Raw genomic sequence first — 16,498 nt, 5'->3', positions numbered from 1 at the left:
GAAGTAACCATATATATATATATATAAATATGGACGTAGTGAGCTGTGACCTATTGGTTTGCATCGGAGCCCGTTTGAAGCCCAGAGTTGCAGCTGATGGTCAGCGCCATCTTTTCCATTTGGAGCCAAGACTTTTTCCTTTTCCTGTTTCCTTTCGCTCTAGCGTCCGTCGGTGGCATTGCACTTTAATTTACTGTACTTTCACGTTGGCTTCAGCCTCAAGTCGTGGTAGTTGCTGCTTGAAAGTAACACTAGGTCACAGCTGTAGGTAAGCTAATTAGCCGGGCGCTGTACAATCCATTTCTTACAGTTTTGCTCTTGTGTTGTTGGTTTTGCAAATGCTTAAAAAAGAAACCACCCACTCTTCTAGATTACATGCACATGGCTTCAACATGTGGAGAAATGGTTGCTAAGCTATGATTGAACAACCGCTGTTGCAGAATGGCTTTTAGTGAACGGTCAGGTGGTGGACTAACTGGCAGTTACTTGTGATTTTCTTAGTTTTTCTTTCCTTTCAGTCGCTGTAACTTAAGTGGTGAAATGAATAATTTTCAGATGAAAATTTAACTTGAAGTGATTGTTGCAGGGGAAAGTGAACGGCAACAAATGATTGATGCAGTCAGTTTGGTGAAGCACAAGTCAAAAAACATGCAGCATGTCAGACTCAGTGCTGCATTTTAATAATGTAAAGAAAATATATTTTCACACAATAATCATATTTTCTAAGTAATAACTGGAGCTTGAAGTTTTTGTGACCTGTTTTCTGTCGCCGCAGAATTATATTTCCTCCTCATTGCATTAGATAAACATGTCATATTTAGTTGAATGAGTGATAATTCACAGATAGTTGAGCCCAATAGGAGAAATTCAGTGGAACAAATCTAAACATGAAGCCACGTTTCATTAAACTTTTTCAAGCATTATCATGTGCCATCATTTAAACTTGCACATTTACGGCATTTGGCTCCATAACAGAGTATCTACTGCAGTAGGTCTTCCACATCATGGCATATTCCATTTGGTGGACATGTTAAGATCCAAAGTACCTCCGTCACTGTACGCGTAGGCTCTTCTAATGCGGGGTGGTCCTGATGGGATTCGAACCCCCAACCTTGACACAAGATGACGTGCATTACACATCTGGCCTTATAGTCCGCACATATTCACATCTGATGAGTCAACTTGACTTTTTATGGACTTTGAAGTCAAAGAGTACTTGAGAAGTATCCCTCCTACCACTTCCACTCCCACCACCACCCGCTGGTTTCATTTTGGCTGGGTTTGTTTCAGGTCAGTGGCAGTGACTTGGGGCAGGAATACCAATGGTGTGCTCACAGTCAGCAATGGCTGCACCACACGCATCAAGTGGGAAAAAGCTGCTCTGATGGTGACAGGGCAAAATGTCACTGAACACGACATTATGTGAAGCATACACAGCTCAGACGGAAAACAATTACAAAATCAGAACGCAAGACTACACTAATACAACTAACGTCAGCTCCATTATCATGGCTGTTTTGAAATCTTCATAACAGTGAAGAAACTAAGTTTGGTAGTTGTGATGCACTTTATTGTGAAAAAACAATAGATTATAGTCTATGTATGTTATGTCAGTAATGTTTATTGCCTACATGATTGTTAGGTATTTTTTAAAAATGTGCAGATTTAATTAGGGTCAGATAAGTCAAAGTCAAACATTAAAGCTGTGTTCATCAATATTCGCCCGACTTTGAATGTTTTATTCTCTCTTATCTATTTTATTTGTCAGTCTTTTGTCTGTTGTATCTAGTTTTTATTTTATATATATTTTTAGAAATCTATTTTGTTGTTTTTGTTACTTTTTATTACATATTAATTAAGTCACTGTTTAGATGTATTTAAGGTCCACTGTTGATGTTTTATGTGATCTTTATGAAGGCAGAAACATGTTGGTTTTCATAGAATGAATGTTGCTCTTCTTAAAGTTTATTGTTAAAGGGTTTTTTCATCATCTCAATCAAGGGTGTAATAATTCAAGGTGTGTTATGCTGAACAGAAGCTTCTTGTAATTAGTGATTTTGACCTATATAGATAAAAATTTACTTTTCTTGAATCGATTAAAATGTCATGCAGCTGAACTCTCCTCCTATATCTATATCTGCCTATAAATGTTACATGTGAAACACAGTATATACTGTGATTAAATATATATAACAGTAATTTACAATTCACCTTCAGCTTTATTCTCCACTCTGTGGGTCTTTTATTGAGTACATTCATCCTTAGAAACAGTAAACCACAATTCTTATTTAATGTGATTCTGTTGATCTTGTCTTGAGTTTTTAGGAAAGGTCTTTGTTTACGCATTAAGCTTCTTAACTGTCCTGCACAAGTGTTTGTTCACTTCGAATTCATGTACAGCTGAGTATTTATTACTGGGACATAGAGGTATAATCACATCACCCCCTGCTTGCCTCCCTCCATTGGCTCCCTGTTAAATTTCGCATCGATTTTAAAATCTTATTACTCACTTTTAAGGCCTTAAATGGCCTGGCACCTACATACATCTCTGACTTATTGACCTGGTATGTGCCTTCTCAGCCATTAAGATCTGCAGATGGAGCCCTGCTGGTTACTCCCAGGTCACGGTTGGTGAATAAGGATGATCGGGTTTTTGCTATTAGAGCTCCTCCACTCTCTGCTCGCTGAACTCAGACACACTAATTCAATAGCTTTTTAAATTTCTTCTTAAAACTTTTCTCTTTGTAAAAAAGTCTTTGGAAACGCTTGTTATATACTTTTATTATTTGATCCTATTCATGTTTGCACCTTCTTTTTATCGGCCTTGTCTGGTTTTATTTTCTTTTTGTAAAACACTTTGTAACACTGTTAAGAAAAGTGCTATATGAATAAAGTTTATTATTATCATTATCATTATAAGTAGTAGTAGTAGTATGTAGGTAAAAGTGTGTTTTTATAATATGTGGATGTCCTTGTGCACAAAGAAAAGAATAATGTGGAACAAAACCTGTCGTCAGCTGTCAAACAGGATGTTAACGTTTCACCAGCAAGTTTGCTTTTTCATTCCGTAGATGAAGTGTTTGTCAACAACATTTGTCAAATAATTATCATCCTTAAATTGCTTACTGTTTCCAATAATTACATTTGCTTCACACACCGTAGGTTAGGTCATCTCAGGTCACGTCAGGGGCAGCTAATCCGATTATGATGTCAAATGTTCACGCAGTCACACAAACGGTGCAAAAGATGAAGTGTGAAGATGTTCTATCAAAGTGAAATGTCCCTTTAACACGAAAACTCCATCAACAGGTTTATCAGCTTCACATCCCCTCAGTTCTGAACCTTTGCATCCAATTAGCAAACTTCATTACTGAATCCACTGGGCTGGAAAAATTACGTCGCACTGAAGACATTGTTAGTTTCACCATTCAATGTCTGCCTTGTCATAAACTATTACATAATGGCACAGTCAGTGATCCAAATGTAAACTGGTGTAGCCGCACCACCGTAATTAAAAAACAGAAGACTGGGACCTGCTATCATTCCCAAAGTGACTGGCATGTTGTTTAATATACGAACAAACAAGATAAAGAACTAAAGAGGCCAATAGTATAGAACGTTTCGACTGAATATACCTGTAATATTTACTGTTTGGTGCTTCAAATGATATCAAATGTTTAACTCAAGATTCACTATTCTTCCATTCAGTGGGCTTTACTCTGACCAGTTTTCCTGTTTTCTTTTTGAACACAGCATGGAGGAGACGGTGCGAACGCTATTACAGAACCAGGACTCACTGGAGGGCCCAAAGGTGGACCCACTGGACCTCATGAAAGCATACAAGGTACCAAAGCTGAAACAGCCTGGGGCAGTGTTGCCAAAAAGTAGCCCAATCTTCATAAAAGTCTTAAAAAGTAGATAGATAACATTAGATCAAATGTTAAAAGTGTTTGATATTTTCTTGCAGAACTTTGACTGAATAATAAGTGGAATAGGCGAAGAGATCTACTCAGTTGTAATGAGCTGAAAAGACATTCAGTTTAACTCAGTTATCATCATTGCATCAAGCTGAACTGACTAAACCGAGTCACTGTCATCTATCTACTCGGTTGGCCGATTTATTAGACTATAGCCTAACATTTCGTAGATGGAAACCAACCAAACATTACAAACAGGAACCAAAAGTATCACAACCCACCCAAAACTATTTTAACCTCCCCAGTTAAATAGGCCCTCGGGTGGCAGGGACCCAGAATGCCCAGAAATTCTGTGTGGCACTTTGTTTGTGGTAATCTGGACTTGGTTGCACCAGCTGTTTGAAAGTTCAAATTTAGCCTCATTATAACATGAGTGTTTACTAAGTGGAGATTTACGCATCACTAAATTAAAATAGTTGCACCACACAAACTAGTTCTTAGAGTTTTTACTAAATAGTCACAGCTACTACCTGTCAGGTAGAACTGTTGCGTTAGCTAGCTGAATGAACCAGCTGACAAAGCTAACGTTAGCTTGCTAATACAACCCGTTTAGACTGAAGAGTGAAGGAGGTTACATGGAATATGATCGACATATCTGACCTGACACTTTCACAGAAAAACACACTAAACCTCAAATTACAAAACCTTGAATTGAATTAGATTTGAATCGTCTGAAGTCTTGTCTGCGAACCTTGAATCAGAATTGTTCTGACCTGAAACTTAAAGTAATAATATAATCATGTGTTAGTCGGAGCCCTGCTTTTTTGCACCAATGTACAGTAATAAGAAACTATGTGAACAATAGGGTTTTTGTCCACTTGTCATCATCTAAATTGCAGATATGACATGTTAGAAAACCCCAGCGATGATTTACCTTCAAATATACTATTAATCTCACCTTGGAATTGATTTTAAAGTCTTTTCCAAATGACGATTTGATGTTTCTAGTCAACTTTCACATTTATAATATTCCCTGTGAAGATTACAGTGTATGTGGCAGGAGTATATATGTTTTCTTGTGTGTCTGAAACATTTATGAAAGAGGGATTCTCTGGAGACTGTACAAACTGACTGCTGGATGCTGACTAGCTGTAATTAAATTGATATTTTGCCATGAAAGTGTATTGTAGGGAATGAAATGGATGCTTACCTCACCATTAGTTAGTATAGTCTTCATTTTTAAGCTTTCTTGAGAGCTTTTTCTTCTTTTTCTTAGCTATCTACATTAAGTTAATAATAAAACATTGCTTATATTACTAAATTCCAATATTATGTTTTACAGTGTAATCTTAGCCAAATATTGTTAAATGTAAAATTTAAAGATCTCCTCCAGAAATGTTTTAGAATATGTGATGATAATTTGTACCTGAGTACAATTTCCTTATTAAAAATTCTACATCTACTCCTTCTCCCTCCCTGAAAAATACAGAATCTATGAAAATGCAAATATTTTTCATTTCAAAAGCTTAACTGTTGAACACAAGATGTCTCCTACTTCACTGGTAAGTTGCATACTGGACCACGACTGGCTCCAAACTTATTATGATGTTGCAAATCATGCTTGATGGTACGCCCCTTAAACTTTTAAGATTTTTAAAGATGAATGTACTAAATAAAAACCCACTGAGTGGAGAAAAAAAGCTGAAATTGAACTATAAATTACTGTCATGATATATATATTTATTTTATGACAGTATATACTGTATTTCACATGTTTTGACACAAGATTAATAGGCAGATGTAGATAAAGAAGGAAAAATAAAGCTCAGCTGCCTGAAAGTTTAATTGATTTGAGTGATTCAGATGATTTAAGGTGAGCAGAGAAACTTTCCTCCTTCAGCTGATGAATGTGAGAACAAACTCTGCAGATACATCATTCTGTACAGTGAAGCTCAAACATCCAACTCAAGTCACAAAAAGAGGAAATGTATTTTTTCGTTTCCTTTTACAGAGCTTTGTTAGCTTGTTTTGCTCCATAACACGACCTCTCAACTTTTTACTACATTATAAATTTCACTTCAGTAAATTGATCACTTTGTTAAAGACAAACTATGCAGGATTTTGTCGGTTGCACAGCGTTCAAGGTTGAGACAGAGAAAAAGACAGAGAGAGTGGTGGTTGAGTGAGCAAGAGAGTGAATGAAGAGAGGGAGCAGCACTGGCGAGAACAAAGCTGTAAATCAGGTAACTAAAATAGTTTCACGGCGGTTATGTTCTAAAGCACAAATAAACACACCCACACCCCCGCACAACCCTGCATGAAGGTGCAGCACTGCTGGATTTTGTGTGAATGCAGAGCTTCATCCTGTCAGCTGAGGCCTCTCTGCTCTGTGTGCGTGTTTCTCAGCTCCGCCCTCGGTCAAGCAGACACACAGACCCGCGGCTCTTTATACATCCATGACACAGAGACAGAGAGCAGAGCGGAGCAGAGGAGAGAAACAGCGATGTAACCTTGTCGATACGCTACGAGTCCCGACCTCACATTCTGCGCGCTGTTATTGGCTGGAGGATACTCGCCCACAGCCCAAAGGTTGATGCCCAGAAACGTCCCGAACACAGCAGAGAAGGGTCGGGCAGAGTCTCTGCAGATACCGCCACACACCTCTAGTGGGTCATAAGTGATAATTGAGAAGGATTACTTTTGTATTAGTCTATACTTTTTTTGTTTTGTTTTTTTTTAGGAAAATCTTATAAGGTTTAAGAAACGTGGTGTGAGTTACAGTTACTTCTTTCTTAAAAGATAGGTGACCTTCGTCGTCACGGCTCCAATAATAACCACTGGATTAAGGTTAGAGGACGATCATAGTTACCGTTTGTAAGAAACTCTCCTCACTCACGGTTGGAAATGTGACACTCGCAATCTGAAACAGGAAACAAACTGCAGCCCACTTCTCTTCCTTTGAATCAATCAACATTTATAGACGTCATCTGAACTGCGCCACTACTCGGGGTCATAATTACTACAACGGCTGGATGGCAACTGTCACTCAAACGTAACTATGTGTTATTTTGGGCAACTGACATCACAACCTATTGTGTAGTTTTTTTTGGGAGGACAGTCTTATAAAAACAAAAATAAATAAATTTTTGGATATTTTCCACTTGACAAATGCAGTCTGCTGCAGCCTCATATTAGCTTTAGATAAACTTGGAATACATTTATATGCCCCATCACTTATATTAAAGGTGTATTAGGATGGGATCTCTTTGCTACCAGTATAATTACAACTATTATTTTAAGCCAGACTTGAAAAACTGTGAACTTCTGCTTTCATATCAAAACTCTTGGTTATTGGAACTTTAAGTTTTATTTATTCCACCAGTGGACCACCATGCAGTCGTGGCAGCATCCTGTGTGTTGTATATCAGGATTTATTTCTGTTATACCTGGAGCACACTATAATATAGAGAATTTTTCTTTCATTTCTTTGTAACTTTGAGGCATGCATCTTTGATCCACTCTCTCTCTCTCTGTGTTCCAGGACAAACTCCTGGAGGAAATGTGGAAGCAGCAGGACAGTCTGGAGGGTCCCACAGCCACAGTGGCAGGGATGCCTCCCTCGCCTGAGGCCGGCGGTGGATCGGAGGAAAATACAAAGGACAGCAATCCCCTGCTAGAACGACTCAGAGCCCTGGAGGTAAATTAGATTGCAAGGTCCATTTTTTAACCTTCCCACAACTATTCCCCATTTCAACACCGCTGTTCCTGTTCCCCACGTCCCCTCCTTTCACCTCTGAAATGTCAGATTGATCGATACAGTGAGGGAGCCTGGTTTTATTGTGTATCACTTGCTTACAATAAGCGGTCAGCTGAAGGACAGCACAGGAGGTTGTTTGTTGTAGGACTGAACGATGAAGTACTGATATTTAACTGTAGTACTTTCTGTGTCTTTCTTATTAAGGATGGATTAAAGAAATGACATGGTACTTTGACTTTGAGTGGCTGTCACAGAGATCAATAAACTAATTATCACATTTTTGTTACTCTCGCAGAGGTCAGCAAATTGTGTCCTGCGGGCAAAATTTGGCCCTTTACCAAAATTATTCTGCCCTCCGAGGGAAATCTTAATTTTTTCTTACACTGGCTGTCATTGAAACCTTTGGGCATGTTGCAAACCCTTGTGTTATAGCTTCAAAATTGCTATTTTGATGTTGTCAGACTGGGTTATGTGGCGTTAAAATGTGAAATTGGTAGCTGAAGGCTAGGTTGTATGAAATCATTAGGGAAATCTACTGTAATATACGTAAAACAATTCAAAAACTGCCCACGGTAAATACATAATGAATTCATCAGCTTCTTCACATTATGAAATAAAACGCATTCACGTTTGAATTCAATAGCTCTCAAATGTTGTGTGTCATTCACTGCACCTGAGCCTTTATGGCAGCTTCATTTGAAAATACCAGAGAGATGTGTAGATGACAAACAAGTACAATCAGAGTTTCATCATACCTCTATCCATCTCTGAATATTACAGAAAATGAGAGGCCATCATGTTGAAGAGTGGTCCTAGGGGCAAGCAAACAGCAGAAGACAAAGGAGTTATTCATATCCAGGAGGTGATAATTAAAATGCTGACAGGGTAGTTAACATTTGGAGTCAGTGTTCCAGTGAATTTAGTACGCCTCTCTGTCACACCTTCTTGCTAAAAAGGTAATAGGACTTCCATCTGTTGAGAGGTCTCAGACAGCCATTACTGATTGCAAAGTTACATCCACTGCAAAGTGCAACCTAAAGGAAAAATCCACCTTGTTGTGCCTGGAAAGAGAAAATTCACCCTTTAACAGTTGAGGATTATTCACAGTTAAATGTTACTTTACTGCTGTTATCATTCATTTTTATAAATTTGGTCATTAATAGCAATTTTGCTTACTTTAAAAAAGGAGTAGGGTCTGTCTAACACAGATCAGTTACATTTTCCATTTAAAAAAACTCAATAGAAAATTTTCTAAAATTGTATTTTCATTTGTCAGATCAATGTATAATTAAAGATTTTGGTGTTTTTTTTTTTAAATCCAAAGGCATTGATTCAGGAGTAACTAGACTTCTTATAAATTCTCATTCAAATTCAAAAGGCTTCTTCAGTTTTGACCATAGACTGTATAAAAATATGGATGTAGTTACCGTGACATCACCCGTTGGTTTCTGAAGAGCAGTTTTGAAGCTCAAAGTGAGCCGCTCCGGCCGTCGCCATCTTGGCAGTACGTGACTCTGCCTAACTCCCAGCCAATCAAAAATGGGCAAAGAGGCGGGCCGAATGGCTGAAACAAGCCACATAGCGGCTGGTGGACCTGTCACTCAAAGCAGCCATGTCCTCCATTATGCATAACTTTACGGCTTAATAAAATTTAAACGGGTGAGTTATAAAAAAATTCACCCCCCGTACAGTTGTCATGAAAGAGGAAATTAGCTTTAGAGACCAAAACCATTTTTTGTACCAGGCTGTAAACATGTTTATTTCTGCTGTAAAGTTGGGCATTTTAACATGGGGGTCTATGGGGATTGACTCACTTTGGAGCCTCAAGTGGCCGTTCAAGGAACTGCAGTTTTTGGCACTTCCACATTGGCTTCGTTTTTCAGCCCCGAAGGTTGCCGCTTGGTTTTGACTGATTGATTGATGAATCATTCACACCTGGACTCACAACTGTCACATGACAGACAAGAGGACTAACGAACCACATGTGACCTCAACAACCCTGAAGGTGTAAACGACCCTACAGAGGTTAAGGTCCCCACCAGTTGACCGGCCAATCAGACACAAGCTAAATTTGTCACTTAGAGCTCGCCTTTCAGACAACTCGAAGCATGAATAAAACTAAAAGTACTCAGAGTTTCTGATTGTAACAGTCTACAGGTGGAAAATAAAAACAAAAAACGAGGGGAGAAATTGATTAAATACGTTCCATCATCCTCTTACGTAGCTGGAGCTTTCAATACAGCAACATGGCGGTCTCCGTGGAAAAGGAACATCTCTTTATGTAGATATAAAGGTTTCATTCAAAGGTAACGAAAACACAACATTCTTAGTTTCAGGTGATTATACACTAATTAAAACATACTTATGAATATTATATTCCATCTGGTTCTTTAAAAATACAAAAAAAATCATTGTTTCCTTATCAGGAGAGAACTCAGATTTATTTTTAATTATTGTTGGTACTGGTGTTCCTGCAGGTGGTGTTAAATGAGACAGATGTGAAGAGAGATGGTTATTAGATGTCACACCTACTAATCTCTGGAGATGTTGGGGGCGTCATTTAATCAAACACCTGCAGTGGCTGAAACGCAAGCTGTCTGAGAAACACAAACACTGACAAAGTTGCTAAATACTGAACTCCTGCAATGACTTATTACAGTTAGAGATTCACACTTCTCTTTCTTTGTATGTTAATGTGCCGTAAAATTTACCAGCTTTAAGTTAGTTGATGTTCATTTGACATCAATAAAACGAAATAAGAGAAAAGGTTTAACACAAATCAGTTTAATATTTCTACATTACATACTTGTTTATTGTTATTTCATTAATGTCCAGGAGCAGTTTTATTTACAGGTGTTACATCTCTTGGTGGACAAACGGAGGCAGTAACACAACAACCACGACTGAAACAGAGTCAAAGTAGAGAAACGGAAGAATGACCAATTTATTTGAACTATTTACAATAGTGACAATTACACAAAAGACTCTTAAAACCCAAACAAAAAGACTTGCTTACTTGCTTCAGTGACTTTAACAAATAAACCATTAAAGTGGAGGCACCAACCAAGAAAGTGTCTCTAACAGAAGTTACCTATTGTGTGAGTGAAAGTGTACAGGTTACCCCACCTTACCTGATGTCTTTTAAGGATAAGGCTGGTGATTTTCTATATTTTTCTTATTGTCAACAAATCTCATGTACAGAACCAAACCAACAACGAACTCATCCTGCTTACAAGTATTGTGTGTGTATCCACAGGCTGAGAGTTATAATCTTATCGCTGTTATTAATCTTTGGAGCCGTTTCTAAACAAACTACAGTGTCAACCAGTGCAGATGTGTTACTCATTGATGTGTTTTAATAGTTTCTGGACAACAGTGGAGATCTACAGCACAGAGGATTAAGATATATCAGACTTTGGATACATGTACAATAAAAGTAGATCAATTCATTGTTGGTTTGGCTCTGCGCATGAGATTTGTTGACAATAAGAAACCAATCCCACCAAATATCTTTTTTATTCTTTAACAAGTTTCACTTAACAAACAGCTCATACACAGAAACGTCACATAATGAGAGGCCTTCACGCCGTATTTACATCATATGGGATGGATGGGAAAGATTCCCATGTTTATGTCTTGCAAGCGTTCATGTCATGTTGGCATAATGGGAAGAGTTGTTTCCATAGTAACAAGTCAGGAGCGTTACCATACAGTGATTGTGTTAATTGTGTAATTAAAGATAGTCTGACAGTTGGGGGTTAAACGACAAATTAAAGCAGGTGTGAAAAATACTTTCTAAACCATTTCAGTCTATTTTTAGTTTTTATTTGTGTATAATATCAGGTTTAATTACCTCCAACTGTCGAAAGTTATGGTTTTGTAGCCATCTTGGCATCTGTTTTGTTGTCACTTCATAGGTGTTTCTTTCATAGCTATCAGAAATTCCTGATATCGCTGACTTGAAATTACAGGTCGGAGGTTGAGGTTTTTCCCACTTGGAGAGAGAGAGAGAGAGAAACAGAGAGGGAAGTAAATACAAGACAACATACTAGCTTTATGATAGAAGGTCAGTAATGCGGACTTATTCCTGGACAAACACATTGTGACATTTTCAATATTTTTATTTAAATGATTACATGACACATACCGCATGTAATCTGTGTGCTTTAATGTTGCAAAATGTCACAGTAATTCAGTAATTCAGTAATATCAGTTGATATTTCAGTGATATTTGACTTAGCACTACTTAAGAAAGCTGCAATAACCACTTTGTCATTAGAGATGGTCGTTTGGGGAGAAGTGTTGGCTTAAATTACATCAATTTTCTTGTCTACTTTGTTGACCCTAGTGGATAAATCCGAGTGTATTTAATGGTTTTCATGCAGTTACATCTTCATGGTGGCTGCATTTATTTTATTCACATTTGTAATTAAACTTTAACGCTGGACTGGAGGAGCATTACAGGCTTTTCCATTTAGTTTGAAACTACTTTCCAGTCATGGCAGCACACTTGGGTACTTTCCATATAATCTGCCATGAAAAATGAAAAAAAGAAAACTTCTCAGAGAACCACAAATAAGAGCAAGAAGATAAATAATAAAAACAGACTGAGCTCGCTGTGCTTTTTGACTCTCAGCACCTCAACCAGAAAGTAATTTTCAGTGGAATTTGACAGTTAAGCCTACTACACGGATTGATGTGATGCTCTCTGCAGATCAACTGTGCAAAAACAAGGATGAAGGAGCATGGCGGTAAGCACACTGCCAAACATTTCCATCTTAGCGAGTGATTTATTTCTACGTTGAGTGAGTCTCGAGTGGTGAAGAAAAGGGGGGGGGGGGGGCAATCCTCAGTGATGTATTACATCCTCTCTATGGTGGACATGAGTTGTTTCCATCAGAACCGAGGTGGAGAGTTCTGCCTTCCCAGACGACCCGAGTTCAGAGATGCTTCATACCTTCCAGTATATCTCTGTTTGTAGGATCCAAAACTTGGTGAAGAGTAAACTTTAGTTAACACGTATTTCTTATTCTATATCCACACAGCCCTTCTTTTAGATGGAAGCAAAAAGGGTTTATTGATCCACTTTCCTTTGTACAAAATAAACTTGATGGAAACAAAAAATATTATATTCAAAAAGTCCAAACAATAACCACAAGTCCAACAAATACAAGTGGAAAAACTGTGATTCCCTCTTCTCGTACAACTAACCTCTGAATGAAATAAAACATAATTGTAAGAATTCAGAGCAGACTTGGATTAAACATAATATTTAAACCTGCATTAACTAATTTTTTGGCTGCTTGGAAGCAGCAAAAACAAGTTGTGAACACAATATTGACGTATCATCACCTTTTAAGCTGATATGTTGAACTTGTTAGCAAACAGTTGCTTATTTCCACATCCAGCAGTTACAGAGCAACATTATCATTCATTTGGAGTTGTATTTGTGTCCACCTGGTGAATGTAAATCCAATATTCACTCTGTTTTTGTTCTCCACCAACTCCTGAGGGAAATATCTGGCTCTTTATCTGCTAAATGCTCCACTATGTTTCACCAGCTAGTCTACAGCTAACTGTGTATGTTTGCCATCTGGTGCTGGGCAGGTAGTGTACAGTGGCTTTTTAGAGTTTTTTTCTTTGAAAGCAGCTGCCTGCTGTGGCTGAAAACGACGTTATGAGAGCGCCGAGAGTGAACTAAAACATTGAAGTTGCAGCCGGACAGATAAACAATGAGCTAAAACTCGCTATAAAGCTCTATAACACTGAGGGAAGCTGCAGAGTCTTTTGTGTCCTTTGTGGTTGTTTTACTTGTCTGACTATTGCCACCAACACTGACGTTTCTGAAAGAATTATTAACAAAATTAACTGACAGTCTGTCCTAACAAAAATCCTCCAAGAAAAATCTTTTGTGCAGCTGATGCAAAAATCTCCAAAACATAATATTTTACTAGAATATTAGTTGACTCCTCATTCAGAGCAGATTCTGTGTAATGTGCTAATTTGTAAAGGCGATGTCCTGTCACATCAATAATAAAAGGTGATGTAGTGTTTGTAATCTCACGTACCGTATGAGACTCAAACACTTAAAGTTCAGACTCATAACTTGGACTTCCCTGACCTTTTACACACACACTGGCTGCAAACCTTCAGGCTGATCTGTGGCCTTTTAAACACAGTCCTAAGATTCAGAACGATCCGCGTGGTTTATACTGACATGTCTCAGGATATTAATCAGAATCAGTTATCGGAGCAGGTTGAAATACTGTGGTGACTATCTTTAGTCAGTTTGAAGATGATATTGAGCTGTGTGAGGTGAGTTCTTTGTTCATCAGGCCTTTTCTGTGATTTTCTGTGAGCCTGTTGTTGAGAAGAGTCGCCCGCAGCACTTAACTGAAAACAAGACAGCTCAGGTAGCTCAGGTCCTTTTAAGATTTACTGGATTAATCATTTCAGTGGAAAGTCACCTCCTGAGTTCACAGAATGGTTTCTCTTCCCTGTTGGGCAAAACCTCTGTCACTAATTGAATTATAGCTGGAGCACCTAAAGTGAGCCTTGCAGACACAGGGAAGGTCTGCAGGGATTAGTTTGGATGCCTGAAATTTAAAGCATCATTCATTTAGAACCGTCTTTCTGCAGAGAACCTGCAAAATCCTGCAGCGCTGCGGGGAGAGAGCCTCATCTGTCTGACTGTCTGTCCGTCCGTCTGTCTGTTTGTTTTCCAGGCGAGACTGTCCCGGAGAGACAACAATAGGATCAAAGGCTCATGATCGTCATATTCCACATTTGGTTTTTAATTTAATCCCATGACCATGTTTGTGTATTTGACTGTCGGCTGAAACATGAGACCTTACCTCAACAGGTTTTGTTAAAGATTCCCTCTAGACATGTAATATATATATCAAAAATACTCTGCTTGGAATAATTATATGTGTTTAATCTGTTTTTTCCCCGCCTCACTGAAAATTCCTGAATCTAAGAACATGAGAATATTTTTCATTTAAAAACTGTAAAGTCCATTTTCAGTGTTTGTGCACTGGAGGCTTCAAGTTTCCACAACAAACTTGTACAAGTTGCACACTGGACCAAGAGCACAAATCGTGCTCATAGGTAGTTGTGTTGAACTCAGATTTAAGGTGAAACTTTCCTCTTTCTGCAGATAAATGTGAAAAAAACAAACTCTGCCAATACGTTATTCTGCACAGAGAAGAGAACAACATCCAAGTGAAGGTACAAGAAGAAAAAGTTGATCTGTGTGTGCTTTCCTTCTACAGGCGGAGAACTCGGCTCTGTCCTTGGAAAACGACAACCAGAGGAAGCAGTACGAGCGCTGTCTGGATGAGGTGAGTGTTTCAACAACAAGCACGGAATGTAATCACATGATATACGGAAAATATCATGTTTGCGTTTACTCTATATGTAATTCCACCACAGTCAAGTCAAAGGCAAATATTCACATGGAAATTAATATTTATTTTACTGGCTGTTCAAAATGATTCTTATTCCGTCCCTATACTTTATGTCATCCTTTATTTCCACTCGCAAACAGTCATTTTCATAGTTCCAGCTCTCTCTAAAATTACAAATTGTTGTTTTTACATTTCTGTTTGTTTACAGATTAAACAAACAAGGTGCAACTTGTTAATTATTCATGCTACACTAAACTAAACGTATCCCAGCTCCATAATGCACAGACATGAGATTGATGTTGATATTCCTGTTCCCACAAAGAAAGTGAATGATCGAGACTGTTCTCCCAAGAAAAATCAGTTGTTTCAGTAAGTGCCCCAAAATTAGATAAGTTAACGTTCAAGTGACAGACGCCATCTAGTGGCGGGAGTAGTTATGACGGGAGGAAAGTAGGAGGTCGGGCTGGATGGATCGGTCAATAAAACGTCAGACTTTAACTGTTGGTTTCCTGTTTACAATTGCAAGTCAACAAGAGCTGCAACAAGAAATCGTTTTAGTTGTTTTTTAAGCAAAAATGCCAAATATGCTCTGGTTGCAGCTTCTCAAATGTGAGGATTTACTGTCATACATGTCGGTAAACCGAAGTTCTTTGGTTTTCAGACTGTTGATCAGACCAAACAAAACATTTGAAGACAGAACCAGTGGCTCTAAGAAATATATAAATCAAGGAAATTTAGGTTCAATAATGAAAATAGCCCCAGAGTCAACATTGTTTTGTTTTTTTTTAAACCATGACCAACCATCCCCGAACCTTAACCACGTGTTTATTATTGTAACTATGACAACGATGTTTCTCTAACCATAAAGGGGACGTATCATGCACATTTCCAGGTCTATATTTATATTCTTGGGCTCTACTAGAATATCTTTGCATTATTTACAGTTAAAATCTCCTTATTTATCTTATACTGGCCTTTTATGCAGTTCAGCCTCTGTCTGAAACAGGCTGTTTTAGCTCCTGTCTCTTTAAGGCCCTCACTCTGTTCTGATTGGCTAGCTTCAGGAAGCTTCTGCTGGCTCCAGAGACAGCCTAAACAAAAAAGTAGTAGGATTTCACTTGTTTTTATCTCAAAATATAAACCTCTCAAATACAACCGTACATGTTTGAGCCTGAATCTGATCCGAAATATGTGAGTGGACAACGTGAAACAACGTTAGCAACATAGACTACAGAGCGGACGGCCGTTTGTGGACATGCACGAACAAACTGACATCAGTTCGATAGTGAAGTAGAGGTAACTTTGCAAACGAATTGTCAGCTAAGGCTGAAGCCCTGGATTTTGACTTGCAGGCATTTTTAAACACAAACTTCAACTATATTAACATCCAACATCATAACAGTATATAAATAACA

The 16,498-nt window shown here is 38.2% G+C and overlaps 1 protein-coding gene across 2 annotated transcripts in view; it reads left to right on the top strand.

Annotated features, from left to right (window-relative positions):
* LOC122992653 (nck-associated protein 5-like) overlaps window positions 1-16,498 on the top strand; it is a 94,459-nt gene that overhangs the window by 29,845 nt on the left and 48,116 nt on the right. For both annotated transcript variants that reach the window (XM_044366514.1, XM_044366515.1), the window contains exons 3-5: window positions 3,754-3,844; window positions 7,459-7,614; window positions 14,949-15,017. In XM_044366514.1, coding sequence (XP_044222449.1) covers window positions 3,754-3,844; window positions 7,459-7,614; window positions 14,949-15,017 — 316 coding nt within the window. The remainder of the gene's footprint in view (window positions 1-3,753; window positions 3,845-7,458; window positions 7,615-14,948; window positions 15,018-16,498) is intronic.

This window comes from Thunnus albacares, chromosome 11 (assembly GCF_914725855.1).
Source record: "Thunnus albacares chromosome 11, fThuAlb1.1, whole genome shotgun sequence".
Classification (NCBI taxonomy): domain Eukaryota; kingdom Metazoa; phylum Chordata; class Actinopteri; order Scombriformes; family Scombridae; genus Thunnus; species Thunnus albacares.
Note: the sequence above shows the minus strand (reverse complement) of the source record. Positions and strands in the feature narration are given on the sequence as shown.